Here is a 16,104-nt window from a genome sequence, read left to right as displayed (position 1 = left end):
TATAAAAGCCAGAGCCAGTCATTAGGGGAGGTGTCTTCTGGAGGGCTGTCAACAGAGCTGGATTCATGTAGACGGGCACACATGCAAGCAGGCACGCCAATTCTCATGCACACACGCACACAATTTTCTCTCTCCATGCCCATGAGTTAAATCTGGGATCCAAAGGCATCATATTCGTTATGCAGTTGGTCTGCACAGACACACCAAATGTCACTAAACATACCAGCATGAATCCATGAGGTTGGACACCACAGCTCCTCCAATCACAGAACTTTTCCCCCCTTCCCAGTGTTTGCGAGAGGAGCGAGCTGTCTGTGTGACCTGTCCAGTTAACTAGAGATAAGATGGTAAGCCCGCTGGCATGCATCCTTCCAGGCCTCTCCACCTCTCCTAACCAGCCCAGTGTAGCCATCACTGAGCCCTGGTGCTGCTCACTGCATACCATACACATCATAAGACAGCTTCCTCCAACCTGACTGGCTGACTGACTGCTGACGAATCCCCAGCCTGTCTATAATTTCCTTCCTGGGTCACAGGCAGGAAGGGAAGACACGTGGGTGTGCTGTGAGTAAGCAGTGTCAGGCATGGGGCCGCAGAGTCTGCACCGTAACCTCGCCGACTGCAATGAAGGTGTCTGGTCCACTCTGCTCCTTCAGAAGTGTCCAATTAGCCACCGTCATCCTCCGACCGTCTAGCATGGTGTTTCAAACGGGCGACCTGGAGTTCAGTCAGTGAGTTGTAATGGTCCAGTTAGAGTTCAAGGAAACATTATTTGTTTCCTTGAGGGTTTTATCTGATCAGACTGGACTTGGCTCACAAGTTGAAAAGGACCTCAAGATCAAACCTCTGATTGCCTTGACATGCTTTGATCTCAGCAAAAACGTTTAGTTGTGTATCAAATAGCATTGTAAAAGAACACCTATGTCTCTTTTCTTGGCATGTCAAACGGCCTCTCCTCTGATTTTATGCAGTTATGCATAATAAAGATCTATGATGTTTGAGTCCGTCCAAGTATCTATGATTTTGGAGGGAACCCAAGAAATACCTCAAAGTTGTATCAGATGTTTTGGCCCGAGAGGATAGGCTCTTCACCAGTTGAACAACAGAACAGGTCTCTCTGGTTCTGGCTCATAGTTCTACATGCAGACACCTACATTATGTTTACTCAACACACACATGCACACAGAGATGGCTGTTGATCAAACAGATGTGTTGCACAATAATTGTCTGTCTGCTTTCTCCTCCCTGGTAGATGTCTTTGTCTCCTGCCAGGTTCGCTACGGTATATGATTATCTGAGTTCTTAATTTCAGGGGTGCAAACCGATCCTTTTCGAAGCCATGCTTAGAGGCAGTGCTCCGTTCACTACCTCACAACAACACTTTCTATCTTGGAACTATCTCAAGGCGTCGTGTTTTGTCGGTACGTGCCGCCCAGTCTGACTGACTGTTAAATGTCGGGTAGAGACAAGTGAGGAGGAGGAGCTGTTCACATGAAGAACTGAAGCTGAGTCTTGGGTCGTGTTCATTATCGCAGCAGAAAACACAAATCTGCATTTATTGTAGTTCAACCCCATTTGACTCAGTTTTCAACCTAGTTCGAAGCTGGTGTCTGATTCCTTCTGTTTTTCCAAACAGTACCACACAATTAAAAGGGTCACTGCACTTCTAACTCTCTGATCCAGATCCTCCTTCTCAAGGATATAGTCGCAGCACCAGACCCAAACCTTTGAACCAGCCTCCGGAGAGTCTCAGCTTACTCTGTTGGGGTCGGAGAGGGGAGGGGCATTTCCTCTCCAGGTCCTGCTTCGGTAACACTACACCTTAAGCTCATGTGCAGCCCTAAAACCAATATACGTTTTGTTGTTTTAGTTCGGCAATGTCTTGGCTTTAAAAACAAGCATTTTTAGTTGATTTCTTTCATTTATGAATGTAATATATATATATATATTTCAGATGTTAGCAATGGTGTGTTTTTCTTTAGGTTATTCATAACCCTGTCTTGACTCTGACATGTGGCCATGGCTGAGAGGAGCTTAGTTTCTGTAGACCGATATCACCCGGACAATTTTTACACTTAAAACCCCTTTCCTTTTTTAAAACCTGGGCTCCCAAATGGTGCAGCAGTCTAAGGCACTGCATTCCAGTGCTAGAGGAGTCACTACAGACACCCTGGTTCATATACAGGCTGTATCACAACCGGCCGTGATCTAGAGTCCCATAGGGCGGCTCACAATTTGCCCAGCGTCGTCTGGGTTTGGCTGGTGTAGGCCATCATTGTAAATAAGAATTTGTTCTTAACTGACTTGCCTAACTAAATAAAGGTTACATTTCCTCTTGGTTTTGGGTGAGGCCTATAGGCGGCTGTGATCCTCTGTGTCTCTCTGTCAAAAGGACCAAGCAGGCCAAACTGACAGACAACCAGAACTATATGGCTACCAACCATTCCCTCGTTCTCCCCTCTCTCGTCTTCCTCACTCTGTCTTCCTCACATTCCCTAAATTGCCTTCCATGTGTTTCCCTCCCTGCTCGACATCGTGGGCCTGTCTTGCTCCAGCCTAAAATGCCAGACCTGAAGGTGTTCTCCAGTTCCAGCACTGCCTGGGAGAGCAGAGCAGAGAGCAGCGGCAGACTCCCAACCCAACGCTTCACTCTCATAATGAGATTTTTCCTGGGTTTTGAAGGAGTGCCAGTAACTAGTAACACTGCTCCCGAGGCCTCCGGCTTGCCTCCACCGAGCCCTGCGCCCTGACTGGCTGGCGCACGATCAGGGGGAGCTGTCGTCGGCCGCCCGCTTAAATTGTCAGGTAGACAGCGTTGAGACCAGTGCCTTGTAGGACTTTCCACAACCCCACACTTACACACGTAAACACACATGGTAGTTACACACGCACTCATACACTGAATGCGCTCACAACCACACGGTCACACACACAAACAAACACACACGCACATGCAATTACTCACGCACTTATGTGCACACACACGGCCCAGTCTGTCTGTGAACACAGTGCCAGGGTTAGGCTTGCGGGCCCCCATGGCAACCTCATGCACTAACTTGCCAAACTTCAGTCAGTCTATGATTTGCTCTTCACCCCAGAAGTCAGTGGTTCCTTGGCTCACTTAAACTCTCAATATAACCAATGTTAGTTCTTAAATATTATTATTTGTAAATACGCAAATCTGGGTTTTCCTTTTATTTTCCCTTTTTCAAATCCATATTAATGTGTCTCATTGACGTGGGTCCGCCATTTTGATTCAAAGGCCAAATCAAACAACCCTAGTAGACGGAGCGGGCAGCCTGTCCAGTACTGATGTAGCTAGCTGGGATGCTGTAATGCAGCATAGTCACACTGTGTTCCTGTCTTGTGCTGCTCTAGGAATAAATCACTTTCTGTGAAGGGGCTTTAACAACTTTAAAACACACTGGGGCCATACAATCCTCCATCCTCCAAGCCCAGAAGAGAGAACTCTCTGAAGGGTCTGGCTCCTGTTGAAAGCAAAATGCTTTAAACTTTGTATTCCACAGAACATTAAACATCATGTCTGGAAAAGTGGTGGTCCCAAGCATTGGAGGAAAGAGGCTTGTTCATTTTGCTTACAGCGTTTCATGATGCTCTGGAGTAGCGCCCAAATACGTTCTGCAGAGCTGGGAAAGTGACACTTCACTGTAGTCTTCGTAAAACCTTCATAAACACTCCATAACACCAGTCGTGAACACAGAAAAAAAGCCAAAAGACCTTTACACGTACAGTATCACGCAATGTTCATCATCTGAGCAATTCATTCTCCTCGACTATTTCTCAAATGAGCAGCTGGGCCTTCACTTTGATAAGCATATATAGTATGGAAGACGGTTACTGAAGGTATGAACGATACAGGAAGAGGCAGTGTTCATTGAGGTCTACTTGAGATGATCAAAGTGGTGCAGCTCTTGGCCTTGTCCCTGACTCTGTTTGCCTTAAGCTGCACTCCTATTGTGACCCTTGACCCCACATAGGACAAAGGTCACCAGGCAGGCCTGTGATTGGCTCATTGGCCTGACACGACAGGTCAAGATGGATGGCTCTTTTAAGGTCAGCTGATTACCATGCTTATAGCCAGTGGAAAACACGGTCATTGAAGATGAAGAATAAAGGTTGGATGAACAGAAGATGCAATCACTGAGAAACATTTTAACAATAGTATAAATTCTTCTTTGGTAACGTCACTTGTGTATCGAAGCCCACATTGGCCCTGAGGCTGAGAGGATGAAACAACTTTGAAGTGTGAATTAAAAAAAAATCAGTAAGCATCCTGTGTGAAATCTATCGAGCCAGCCAAGAATCAGCCAAGAATCCACCAATGAACAAAAACAAGTCCTAAACCTTTTTTAGAACCCCCTTAAAGAGGACAGAGGTCACTAGTCAGTATCCTCAAACCTGGGAGCTGTGGGGTCACTATGAGCTCCCCAGGAAGAAAAGAGCAGTCAGTCCCACAGTAGAGATGGGTGCGGGCCTGGGCCAGGTCCTCCATTGATCTAAATGGAGATGTTGGGGTGGCAGGGAGGGGCTGAAGACAATGGAGTGCTCAGTGTGTCACCACCAGAGTCTGACGTGAGGTTCGGGGGATTAAACTTAATTCAAGGCCATGAAAGAAAGAACGAGAGACATTGTCACTTCACTGCCAGGACCAGAGGAATCTTAAAATGGGAATTTTGGGCAGTTCTGGTCTGAGTTTAAACATTTTGAGTGTTTGTCGAATTGCCCAGTTCTCCGAACGGCACATTCTAAAAAGTAGGTGAGAAAATAAACTTCAAATGATTCTTTCTGCCTAGTTCTGTTGTTTCTCTTATCATATTCCTCCTGCCATTTAGCGGTCAGGTCTTTTGATGGCGGGAGGGAGTGGGAGGGAGACGAGGGAGTGGGAGGGAGACGAGGGAGTGGGAGGGAGACGAGGGAGTGGGAGGGAGACGAGGGAGTGGGAGGGAGACGAGGGAGGGAGACTGAGTGGGAGGGAGGGAGACTGAGGGGGAGGGAGGGAGACTGAGGGGGAGGGAGGGAGACTGAGGGGAGGGAGGGAGACTGAGGGGGAGGGAGGGAGACGAGGGAGGGAGACTGAGTGGGAGGGAGGGAGAGGGAGGGAGACTGAGGGGAGGGAGGGAGACGAGGGAGGGAGACGAGGGAGACGAGGGAGACGGAGTGGGAGGGAGGGAGACGAGGGAGACTGAGGGAGACTGAGGGGGAGGGAGACGAGGGAGACTGAGTGGGTGGGAGGGAGGGAGACGGAGAGGGAGGGAGACGGGGGGAGGGAGGGAGACGGGGGAGGGAGGGAGACGGGGGAGGGAGGGAGACGGGGGAGGGAGACGGGGGAGGGAGACGGGGGAGGGAGACGAGGGAGGGAGACGAGGGAGGGAGACGAGGGAGAGGGAGGGAGACGAGGGAGACGTGGGTGGGAGGGAGACGAGGGAGGGAGGGAGAGAGACGACGAGGGAGTGGGAGACGAGGGAGGGAGGGAGTGGGAGACGTGGGTGGGAGACGAGGGAGAGAGGGAGTGGGAGACATGGGTGGGAGGGAGGTAGTGGGAGACGTGGGTGGGAGACTAGGGAGACAGACGAGGGAGGGAGACGAGAGGGAGTGGGAGGGGAGGGAGGGGGAGGGATACGTGGGTGGGAGGGAGACGTGGGAGGTTAGACTGAGTGGGAGGGGGACGAGGGAGACTGTGGGTGGGAGGGAGACGGTGGGTGGGAGGGAGACTGTGGTAGACGGTGGGTGGAAGGGAGACGGTGGGTGGAAGGGAGACGGTGGGTGGGAGGGAGGTTAGACTGAGTGGGAGGGGGATGTGGGAGGGGGACGAGGGAGACGGTGGGTGGCAGGGAGACGGTGGGTGGGAGGGGGAAGAGGGAGACGGTGGGTGGGAGGGAGACGGAGGGAGGGAGACTGTGGTAGACGGTGGGTGGAAGGGAGACGGTGGGAGATGGTGGGTGGGAGGTTAGACGATGTGGGAGGGGGACGAGGGAGACGGTGGGAGGGAGACTGTGGGAGGGAGGTAGACTGTGGGAGGGGGACGAGGGAGACGGTGGGTGGGAGGGAGACGGTGGGTGGGAGGGAGACGAGGGAGGTTAGACGGAGTGGGAGGGACGAGGGAGGTTAGACGGAGTGGGAGGGGGACGAGGCAGGGAGGGGGACGAGGGAGGGGGAGGGAGACTAGGGAGGGAGATGAGGGAGACTGTGGGTGGGAGGTTAGACAAGGGAGGGACATGAGGGAGGGAGGGGGACGTGGGAGGGAGACGAGGGAGGGAGACGAGACGAGGGAGGGAGGGAGGGAGACTGTGGGTGGGAGGGAGGTGGTGGGAGAGAAACGAGTGAGTGAGAGGGAGAGAAACGAGTGAGTGAGAGAGAGAGAAACGAGTGAGTGAGAGAGAGAGAAACGAGTGAGTGAGAGAGAGAGAAACGAGTGAGTGAGAGAGAGAGAAACGAGTGAGTGAGAGAGAGAGAGAAACGAGTGAGTGAGAGAGAGAGAGAAACGAGTGAGTGAGAGAGAGAGAGAAACGAGTGAGTGAGAGAGAGAGAGAAACGAGTGAGTGAGAGAGAGAGAGAAACGAGTGAGTGAGAGAGAGAGAAACGAGTGAGTGAGTGAGAGAGAGAGAAACGAGTGAGTGAGTGAGAGAGAGAGAAACGAGTGAGTGAGAGAGAGAGAAACGAGTGAGTGAGTGAGAGAGAGAAACGAGTGAGTGAGTGAGTGAGAGAGAGAAACGAGTGAGTGAGTGAGTGAGAGAGAGAAACGAGTGAGTGAGTGAGAGAGAGAAACGAGTGAGTGAGAGAGAGAAACGAGTGAGTGAGTGAGAGAGAGAAACGAGTGAGTGAGTGAGAGAGAGAAACGAGTGAGTGAGTGAGAGAGAGAGAAACGAGTGAGTGAGTGAGAGAGAGAGAAACGAGTGAGTGAGTGAGAGAGAGAGAAACGAGTGAGTGAGTGAGAGAGAGAGAGAGAAACGAGTGAGTGAGTGAGAGAGAGAGAGAGAAACGAGTGAGTGAGAGAGAGAGAGAGAAACGAGTGAGTGAGAGAGAGAGAGAGAAACGAGTGAGTGAGAGAGAGAGAGAGAAACGAGTGAGTGAGAGAGAGAGAGAGAAACGAGTGAGTGAGAGAGAGAGAGAGAAACGAGTGAGTGAGAGAGAGAGAGAGAAACGAGTGAGTGAGTGAGTGAGTGAGTGAGAGAAACGAGTGAGTGAGTGAGTGAGTGAGAGAAACGAGTGAGTGAGTGAGTGAGTGAGAGAAACGAGTGAGTGAGTGCGTGAGTGAGAGAAACGAGTGAGTGAGTGAGAGAAACGAGTGAGTGAGTGAGTGAGTGAGAGAAACGAGTGAGTGAGTGAGTGAGTGAGAGAAACGAGTGAGTGAGTGAGTGAGAGAAACGAGTGAGTGAGTGAGTGAGAGAAACGAGTGAGTGAGTGAGTGAGAGAAACGAGTGAGTGAGTGAGTGAGAGAAACGAGTGAGTGAGTGAGTGAGAGAAACGAGTGAGTGAGTGAGTGAGTGAGAGAAACGAGTGAGTGAGTGAGTGAGTGAGAGAAACGAGTGAGTGAGTGAGTGAGTGAGAGAAACGAGTGAGTGAGTGAGTGAGTGAGAGAAACGAGTGAGTGAGTGAGTGAGAGAAACGAGTGAGTGAGAGAGTGAGAGAGAGAAACGAGTGAGTGAGTGAGTGAGAGAGAGAGAAACGAGTGAGTGAGTGAGTGAGTGAGTGAGTGAGAGAGAGAGAAACGAGTGAGTGAGAGAGAGAGAAACGAGTGAGTGAGAGAGAGAGAAACGAGTGAGTGAGAGAGAGAGAAACGAGTGAGTGAGAGAGAGAGAAACGAGTGAGTGAGTGAGAGAGAGAGAAACGAGTGAGTGAGTGAGAGAGAGAGAAACGAGTGAGTGAGTGAGAGAGAGAGAAACGAGTGAGTGAGTGAGAGAGAGAGAAACGAGTGAGTGAGTGAGAGAGAGAGAAACGAGTGAGTGAGTGAGAGAGAGAGAAACGAGTGAGTGAGTGAGAGAGAGAGAAACGAGTGAGTGAGTGAGAGAGAGAGAAACGAGTGAGTGAGTGAGAGAGAGAGAAACGAGTGAGTGAGTGAGAGAGAGAGAAACGAGTGAGTGAGTGAGTGAGAGAAACGAGTGAGTGAGTGAGTGAGAGAAACGAGTGAGTGAGTGAGTGAGAGAAACGAGTGAGTGAGTGAGTGAGTGAGAGAAACGAGTGAGTGAGAGAGAGAGAGAGAAACGAGTGAGTGAGTGAGAGAGAGAGAAACGAGTGAGTGAGTGAGAGAGAGAGAAACGAGTGAGTGAGTGAGAGAGAGAGAAACGAGTGAGTGAGTGAGTGAGTGAGAGAAACGAGTGAGTGAGAGAAACGAGTGAGTGAGAGAAACGAGTGAGTGAGAGAAACGAGTGAGTGAGTGAGTGAGAGAGAGAAACGAGTGAGTGAGTGAGAGAGAGAGAAACGAGTGAGTGAGTGAGTGAGAGAGAGAAACGAGTGAGTGAGTGAGAGAGAGAGAAACGAGTGAGTGAGTGAGTGAGTGAGAGAGAGAAACGAGTGAGAGAGTGAGAGAGAGAGAAACGAGTGAGAGAGTGAGAGAGAGAGAAACGTGGGAGTGAGTGAGAGAAACAAACGAGGGAGTGGGAGAGGGAAACGAGGGGGAGAGAGGTAGAAACGAAGGAGGGAGAGAGAAACTAAGGAGAGAGAAACGAGGAAGTGGGAGAGAGAAACGAGGGAGGGGGAGAGAGGGAAACGAGGGAGAGAGGGGGAAACGAGGGAGGGGGAGAGAGGGAAACGAGGGAGAGAGGGGGAAACGAGAGAGAGGGGGAAACGAGAGAGAGAGAGAGAGAAACTAAGGAGTGAGAGTGAGGGAGTGAGAGCGCTGAAAATAATCTGGGTTTTTTACTGAATGTATAAAAACATTAAGCAGAGATGCCAAGAGCAGATCCCGGAGTAACCCCAGCATACTAATAATACTGCTGACATCCATCATCACAGACAACAACCAATTAGCACATTCCTCTTTCCCCTGTTCTCATGTTCTTGGCTAATCCCTTCATTTTGTGTCATTCATCAAAAACAGAAAAGGTGCTGGACTCAATACTGTGCGTGTGATAGAGAGAGAGTATGTACTTTGAGAGTTTGGTTGGAGGGATGTTGCTCATTGTATCTAAAACCCTGCTACCTTCATTGTTTAATTTCAGAGCACAAACCCTGGTGAGAGAGAGGCTGGAGGAATGTTGATTGAGGGGTGATTTTTCTGGGGGTTTTATAGGAGGCTGGAGTTACTGTACAGGCCTGGACCTTAATTGTGAAGAGTACTGTAGACCTGGAGCTCTGTGGCTGTGGTGCCAATGCTGGCTGCAGTACTACTGACAATTAAGTTGTCAGCTGGCGCTCTAGAGCCCTGACCTGAAGAACTCTGCCTGACCTGCAGAGACAGTCCTGACGCCACTCAGGGACAGCCATCTGACTGCAGCTCTCTCTCTCTCTCTGTCTCTCTCTCACACTCGCACACACACACACACTACACAGTACAGCTTAATCTGTACAAGATTCAGAGCCCCCTGCTGAGGACCTGTAAATACGAGGCATTCAGAAATGCACTACAGATGTGTGCTGGCAGCAGGATTTCAGCAGCGTTGAGATATTGAGGTCTCTGAGTGTGTTGGCCAGGGATATCTTTTAAAGCATCGTACACATGGAGAGCCTCTCCTGTTACTTACCCTGTCTGCTGCAGACTGCTCTGCTGGCTGCCTCGCAAAGGCAAAGCAGGGGCTGAGCGCCTAAGCAGCAACACAACACTACTTCATATAACTCTCTCCCCACCGCCCCACCGCCCACTCCCTCCTATCTCCATTTCTACTGTCAATTCTTCCACACAGTCAGTGTCTGATTTTTATCTCCTGGGCTGGCTTCTTTTGGGCCTGACCATATTAGTCTGGACCTAGTTTAAATAGCAGGCTGGTAAGGTTTCAGCTCCGTGGGAGAGAGAGGAACCTGGCTACATCCTGAGGAGGTTTTAATGATTCAGACAGCCTCAGTCAATCTGTGTCCCAAATGGCACCCTACTCCATATTTAGTGCACTGTAGTCAGTCAGTGATGTGGTGTATACTCCTCCTGAGGTGCCACCCCACTGGGTACACTGCAGAGCTGCTCTACTAGGCAGACTGGGCTAGGATCACACCAGCTGAACTCTACGTCTCTACTGGATTAAACCCAAATCTCTCCTACACGTTCTCACTGTCATAAATCCCCCTCTTTAACACAGAGAGAGAGGGGAGACACAGAGAGCGATACAGAGAGGGTGGAGAGATCTACACAGAGAGAGAGGGGGAGACACAGAGAGCGATACAGAGAGGGGGAGAGATCTACACAGAGAGAGAGGGCAGAGACACAGAGAGCGATACAGAGAGGGGGAGAGATCTACACAGAGAGAGAGGGCAGAGACACAGAGAGCGATACAGAGCGGGGGAGAGATCTACACAGAGAGAAGGGAGACACAGGGCGATACAGAGAGGGGGAGACACAGAGAGCGATACAGAGAGGGGGAGAGATCTACACAGAGAGAAGGGAGACACAGAGCGATACAGAGAGGGGGAGACACAGAGAGCGATACAGAGAGGAGAGAGATCTACAGAGAGAGAGAGAGGGGAAGACACAGATTGAGAGGGGGAGACAGAGAGCGATACAGAGAGGGGGAGAGATCTATACAGAGAGAGAGGGGGAGACAGAGAGCGATGCATAGATGGGGAGAGATCTACACAGAGCGATACAGAGAGGGGGAGAGATCTACAGAGAGAGAGGGGGAGACACAGAGCTATACAGAGAGGGGGAGAGATCTACACAGAGATAGGGGGAGACACAGCGATACAGAGAGGGGGAGAGACACAGAGAGCGACACAGAGAGGGTTGAGAGATCTACAGAGAGAGAGAGGGAGACACAGAGCGATACAGAGAGGGGGAGAGATCTACACAGAGAGGAGGGGAGACACAGAGAGAGGAGGAGACACAGAGAACGATACAGAGGGGAGAGAGATCTACAGAGAGAGGGGGGGAGACACTGAGCGAGGAGGAGACACCGAGAGCGATACAGAGGGGAGAGAGATCTACAGAGAGAGAGGGGGAGACACTGAGCGAGGAGGAGACACAGAGAGCGATACAGAGGGGAGAGAGATCTACAGAGAGAGAGGGGGAGACACTGAGCGAGGAGGAGACACAGAGAGCGATACAGAGGGGAGAGAGATCTACAGAGAGAGAGGGGGAGACACTGAGCGAGGAGGAGACACAGAGAGCGATACAGAGGGGAGAGAGATCTACAGAGAGAGAGGAGGAGACACAGAGAGCGATACAGAGGGGAGAGAGATCTACAGAGAGAGAGGGGGAGACACAGAGAGCGATACAGAGGGGAGAGAGATCTACAGAGAGAGAGGAGGAGACACAGAGAGCGATACAGAGGGGAGAGAGATCTACAGAGAGAGGGGGGGGACACAGAGAGAGGAGGAGACACAGAGAGCGATACAGAGGGGAGAGAGATCTACAGAGAGAGGAGGAGACACAGAGAGCGATACAGAGGGGAGAGAGATCTACAGAGAGAGAGGGGGAGACACAGAGAGCGATACAGAGGGGAGAGAGATCTACAGAGAGAGAGGGGGAGACACTGAGCGAGTAGCTCCACACGGACTAGATCAAGCAGCTCAGGTGTTGTTTTAGTGGTTTTTAATTTGATTGCTGTGTTTATCATGTAGTTAGTGTATGTCTAGGTTTATATCTGTGTAGTCTTATGGTATGAGAGTGTTTTCAGTAGTATATGTGTCAATGCCAGAGAGAGAGCTTTTTCTGATGTGTGTGTGAAAGAGCACTCTCAGATCAGGGGTGTGTGTGTGTAATGGTTATTGGGCCAGATGACTGTAATGCCACAGAGACACCTGAGTTGGCATTTTCCATGGTGAAGCCCTGTGCTCCCATATCACGCAGTCCCATTGGTATGCACTCACAGACTCGGCTGTCTGTGAGGAGGGGCTCGGGTCGGGTGGACTGAAAAAACAATCCCACCAGCGTATCGCTACCCCCAATGACGATAGACCCCGTCGCGGAAATAACCTCACAGACAACCCACAATTCCCCACAGGAAGAGTGTGATTGTGACCAGTGATTTGAGGCCGTTCTTTGACCAACTCCAGTACTGTGTGTCAGTGACAGTCAGTCATACGCTCACTCTGTTTAGATTCTTCAATTACAGTACTGTCTTCTCTAACTTTATGGTTCTGCTCAGCTTCAACTCACAGTTGTCAAGCGAGATCTAAATATATAGAGCTGAATAGTGTCATTTGGATTTAGCCATGTCAGTATGTGTTGGCGGCTCTAATGTAGATCTCCAGTGTCCATCTAGAATAGTTTGTTTATATGGTGACTACTCTTCCTCTTTACTGTATGTATGACAGCAAACATGGAAATAAACTCTGTAGCTACATCTGGTGGAATATATGTGTTGTGCTTGGTCCGTGACAAATACACTAAAATAAATGTCTCTGTTTCTCTTTCTCCAGGATGTGTTGGACAAGGCGTGTGCAGAGGGAATCAGTGATGAACATTACCGTTTAGAAGGTAGGACACCCCCCCCCCCCCACACACTAAGCTCCTCAAATGTGCTGATGAGGGGGATGTATGGAACCCCTCCCCCAGTCCCCCTCTTCCCCTTTACCTTCCTTCTCCTTTCCTCCCCCCTTTCTCTCACCTGGCCCTCCCCTCCCCCTCTGTGCTTTGCAATCCACCTCCATCTATTCTGTTTTCCCCCTGTGTGGTGTGATCCTTGACTAAGGAATCGGGGAGGAAAGGCATCCCCCTTCATCTGAACTGAGCTGGAAAAGAGCACCAGAGCTCTGTTGTGCTACCTAACTGGCAGCAGGGGAGACTGGGATGGGACCAGCCCAGAGCTCTGTTGGGCTACCCTAACCGGCAGCAGGCGAGACTGGAATGGGACCAGCCCAGAGCTCTGTTGTGCTTCCTAACTGGCAGCAGGGGAGACTGGGATGGGACCAGCCCAGAGGTCTGTTGTGCTTCCTAACTGGCAGCAGGGGAGACTGGGATGGGACCAGCCCAGAGGTCTGTTGTGCTTCCTAACTGGCAGCAGGGGAGACTGGGATGGGACCAGCCCAGAGCTCTGTTGTGCTTCCTAACTGGCAGCAGGGGAGACTGGGATGGGACCAGCCCAGAGCTCTGTGCTTCCTAACTGGCAGCAGGGGAGACTGGGATGGGACCAGCCCAGAGCTCTGTTGTGCTTCCTAACTGGCAGCAGGGGAGACTGGGATGGGACCAGCCCAGAGCTCTGTGCTTCCTAACTGGCAGCAGGGGAGACTGGGATGGGACCAGCCCAGAGGTCTGTTGTCCTACCTAACTGGCAGCAGGGGAGAGTGGGATGGGACCAGCCCAGAGCTCTATTGTGCTTCCTAACTGTCAGCAGGGGAGAGTGGGATGGGACCAGCCCAGAGCTCTATTGTGCTTCCTAACTGGCAGCAGGGGAGACTGGGATGGGACCAGCCCAGAGCTCTGTTGTGCATCCTAACTGGCAGCAGGGGAGAGTGGGATGGGACCAGCCCAGAGCTCTATTGTGCTTCCTAACTGGCAGCAGGGGAGAGTGGGATGGGACCAGCCCAGAGCTCTATTGTGCTTCCTAACTGGCAGCAGGGGAGACTGGGATGGGACCAGCCCAGAGCTCTGTTGTGCTTCCTAACTGGCAGCAGGGGAGACTGGGATGGGACCAGCCCAGAGCTCTGTTGTGCTTCCTAACTGGCAGCAGGGGAGAGTGGGATGGGACCAGCCCAGAGCTCTATTGTGCTTCCTAACTGGCAGCAGGGGAGAGTGGGATGGGACCAGCCCAGAGCTCTATTGTGCTTCCTAACTGGCAGCAGGGGAGACTGGGATGGGACCAGCCAAGAGCTCTGTTGTGCTTCCTAACTGGCAGCAGGGGAGAGTGGGATGGGACCAGCCCAGAGCTCTGTTGTGCTTCCTAACTGGCAGCAGGGGAGAGTGGGATGGGACCAGCCCAGAGCTCTGTTGTGCTTCCTAACTGGCAGCAGGGGAGACTGGGATGGGACCAGCCCAGAGCTCTGTTGTGCTACCTAACTGGCAGCAGGGGAGAGTGGGATGGGACCAGCCCAGAGCTCTGTTGTGCTACCTAACTGGCAGCAGGGGAGAGTGGGATGGGATCAGCCCAGAGCTCTGTTGTGCTACCTAACTGGCAGCAGGGGAGACTGGGATGGGACCAGCCCAGAGCTCTGTTGTGCTACCTAACTGGCAAGCAAGGGAGAGTGGGATGGGACCAGCCCAGAGCTCTGTTGTGCTTCCTAACTGGCAGCAGGGGAGAGTGGGATGGGACCAGCCCAGAGCTCTGTTGTGCTACCTAACTGGCAGCAGGGGAGAGTGGGATGGGACCAGCCCAGAGCTCTGTTGTGCTTCCTAACTGGCAGCAGGGGAGACTGGGATGGGACCAGCCCAGAGGTCTGTTGTGCTACCTAACCGTCAGCAGGGGAGAGTAGGATGGGACCAGCCCAGAGCTCTGTTGTGCTTCCTAACTGGCAGCAGGGGAGACTGGGATGGGACCAGCCCAGAGCTCTATTGTGCTTCCTAACTGGCAGCAGGGGAGACTGGGATGGGACCAGCCCAGAGCTCTGTTGTGCTTCCTAACTGGCAGCAGGGGAGATTGGGATGGGACCAGCCCAGAGCTCTATTGAGCTTCCTAACTGGCAGCAGGGGAGAGTGGGATGGGACCAGCCCAGAGCTCTATTGTGCTTCCTAACTGGCAGCAGGGGAGACTGGGATGGGACCAGCCCAGAGCTCTGTTGTGCTTCCTAACTGGCAGCAGGGGAGACTGGGATGGGACCAGCCCAGAGCTCTGTTGTGCTTCCTAACTGGCAGCAGGGGAGAGTGGGATGGGACCAGCCCAGAGCTCTATTGTGCTTCCTAACTGGCAGCAGGGGAGAGTGGGATGGGACCAGCCCAGAGCTCTATTGTGCTTCCTAACTGGCAGCAGGGGAGACTGGGATGGGACCAGCCAAGAGCTCTGTTGTGCTTCCTAACTGGCAGCAGGGGAGAGTGGGATGGGACCAGCCCAGAGCTCTGTTGTGCTTCCTAACTGGCAGCAGGGGAGACTGGGATGGGACCAGCCCAGAGCTCTGTTGTGCTACCTAACTGGCAGCAGGGGAGAGTGGGATGGGACCAGCCCAGAGCTCTGTTGTGCTACCTAACTGGCAGCAGGGGAGAGTGGGATGGGACCAGCCCAGAGCTCTGTTGTGCTACCTAACTGGCAGCAGGGGAGAGTGGGATGGGACCAGCCCAGAGCTCTGTTGTGCTACCTAACTGGCAGCAGGGGAGAGTGGGATGGGACCAGCCCAGAGCTCTGTTGTGCTACCTAACTGGCAGCAGGGGAGACTGGGATGGGACCAGGCCAGAGCTCTGTTGTGCTACCTAACTGGCAAGCAAGGGAGAGTGGGATGGGACCAGCCCAGAGCTCTGTTGTGCTACCTAACTGGCAGCAGGGGAGAGTGGGATGGGACCAGGCCAGATATGTGGGTCAGGGTGTCTCGGCTGGCTAGATTTGTCGTTGAGTTTATTTTAATGTGTGGGCCAGGTATGCTTTGGTCCTCATAACATTGCAATATTGATTTCCCGAGCTGACAAGGTAAAAATCTATCGTTCTGCCCCTGAACAAGGCAGTTATCCCACTGTTCCTAGGCTGTCATTGGAAATAAGAATTTGTTCTTAACTGACTTGACTAGTTAAATAAAGGTAAAATAAAAATCACCATACACAAGTACCTTCAGACCTGGTGAAAAGTGATATAAATAAACCTATTATAGAACATGTAATTATGGTGCCGTTAGATGACCATTCACACCACACCTTGTTCATGTCAAAATCCCTCCCTGTGTCTGCTTGTATCTTGCTTCCTTTCTCCTCTCCTCATTCTCAGAAGAGTAGACACCATGGTTTTCTTACAGACTCTGCAAGTACTATTTGTGGTACATTTCAGTCAGAACTTATGAGAGACAAGTAGGTCTTGATTACCGTTTGGTGCAATTCTTCACTAACAGATTTCTTAAATCACATTTAAACTTGAATGAAAGCCC

General features: G+C 51.7%; 1 protein-coding gene across 1 annotated transcript in view; it reads left to right on the top strand.

The window, feature by feature from the left end:
- nkd1 (NKD inhibitor of WNT signaling pathway 1) overlaps nucleotides 1-16,104 on the top strand; it is a 43,534-nt gene that overhangs the window by 12,238 nt on the left and 15,192 nt on the right. Inside the window, exon 4 of the mRNA XM_046345651.1 lies at nucleotides 12,526-12,583. Within this exon, the coding sequence (XP_046201607.1) occupies nucleotides 12,526-12,583 (58 nt within the window). The remainder of the gene's footprint in view (nucleotides 1-12,525; nucleotides 12,584-16,104) is intronic.

The sequence above is a fragment of the Oncorhynchus gorbuscha genome, linkage group LG04, assembly GCF_021184085.1.
Source record: "Oncorhynchus gorbuscha isolate QuinsamMale2020 ecotype Even-year linkage group LG04, OgorEven_v1.0, whole genome shotgun sequence".
Lineage (NCBI taxonomy): Eukaryota > Metazoa > Chordata > Actinopteri > Salmoniformes > Salmonidae > Oncorhynchus > Oncorhynchus gorbuscha.
This window is presented reverse-complemented; position numbering and strand designations above follow the sequence as displayed.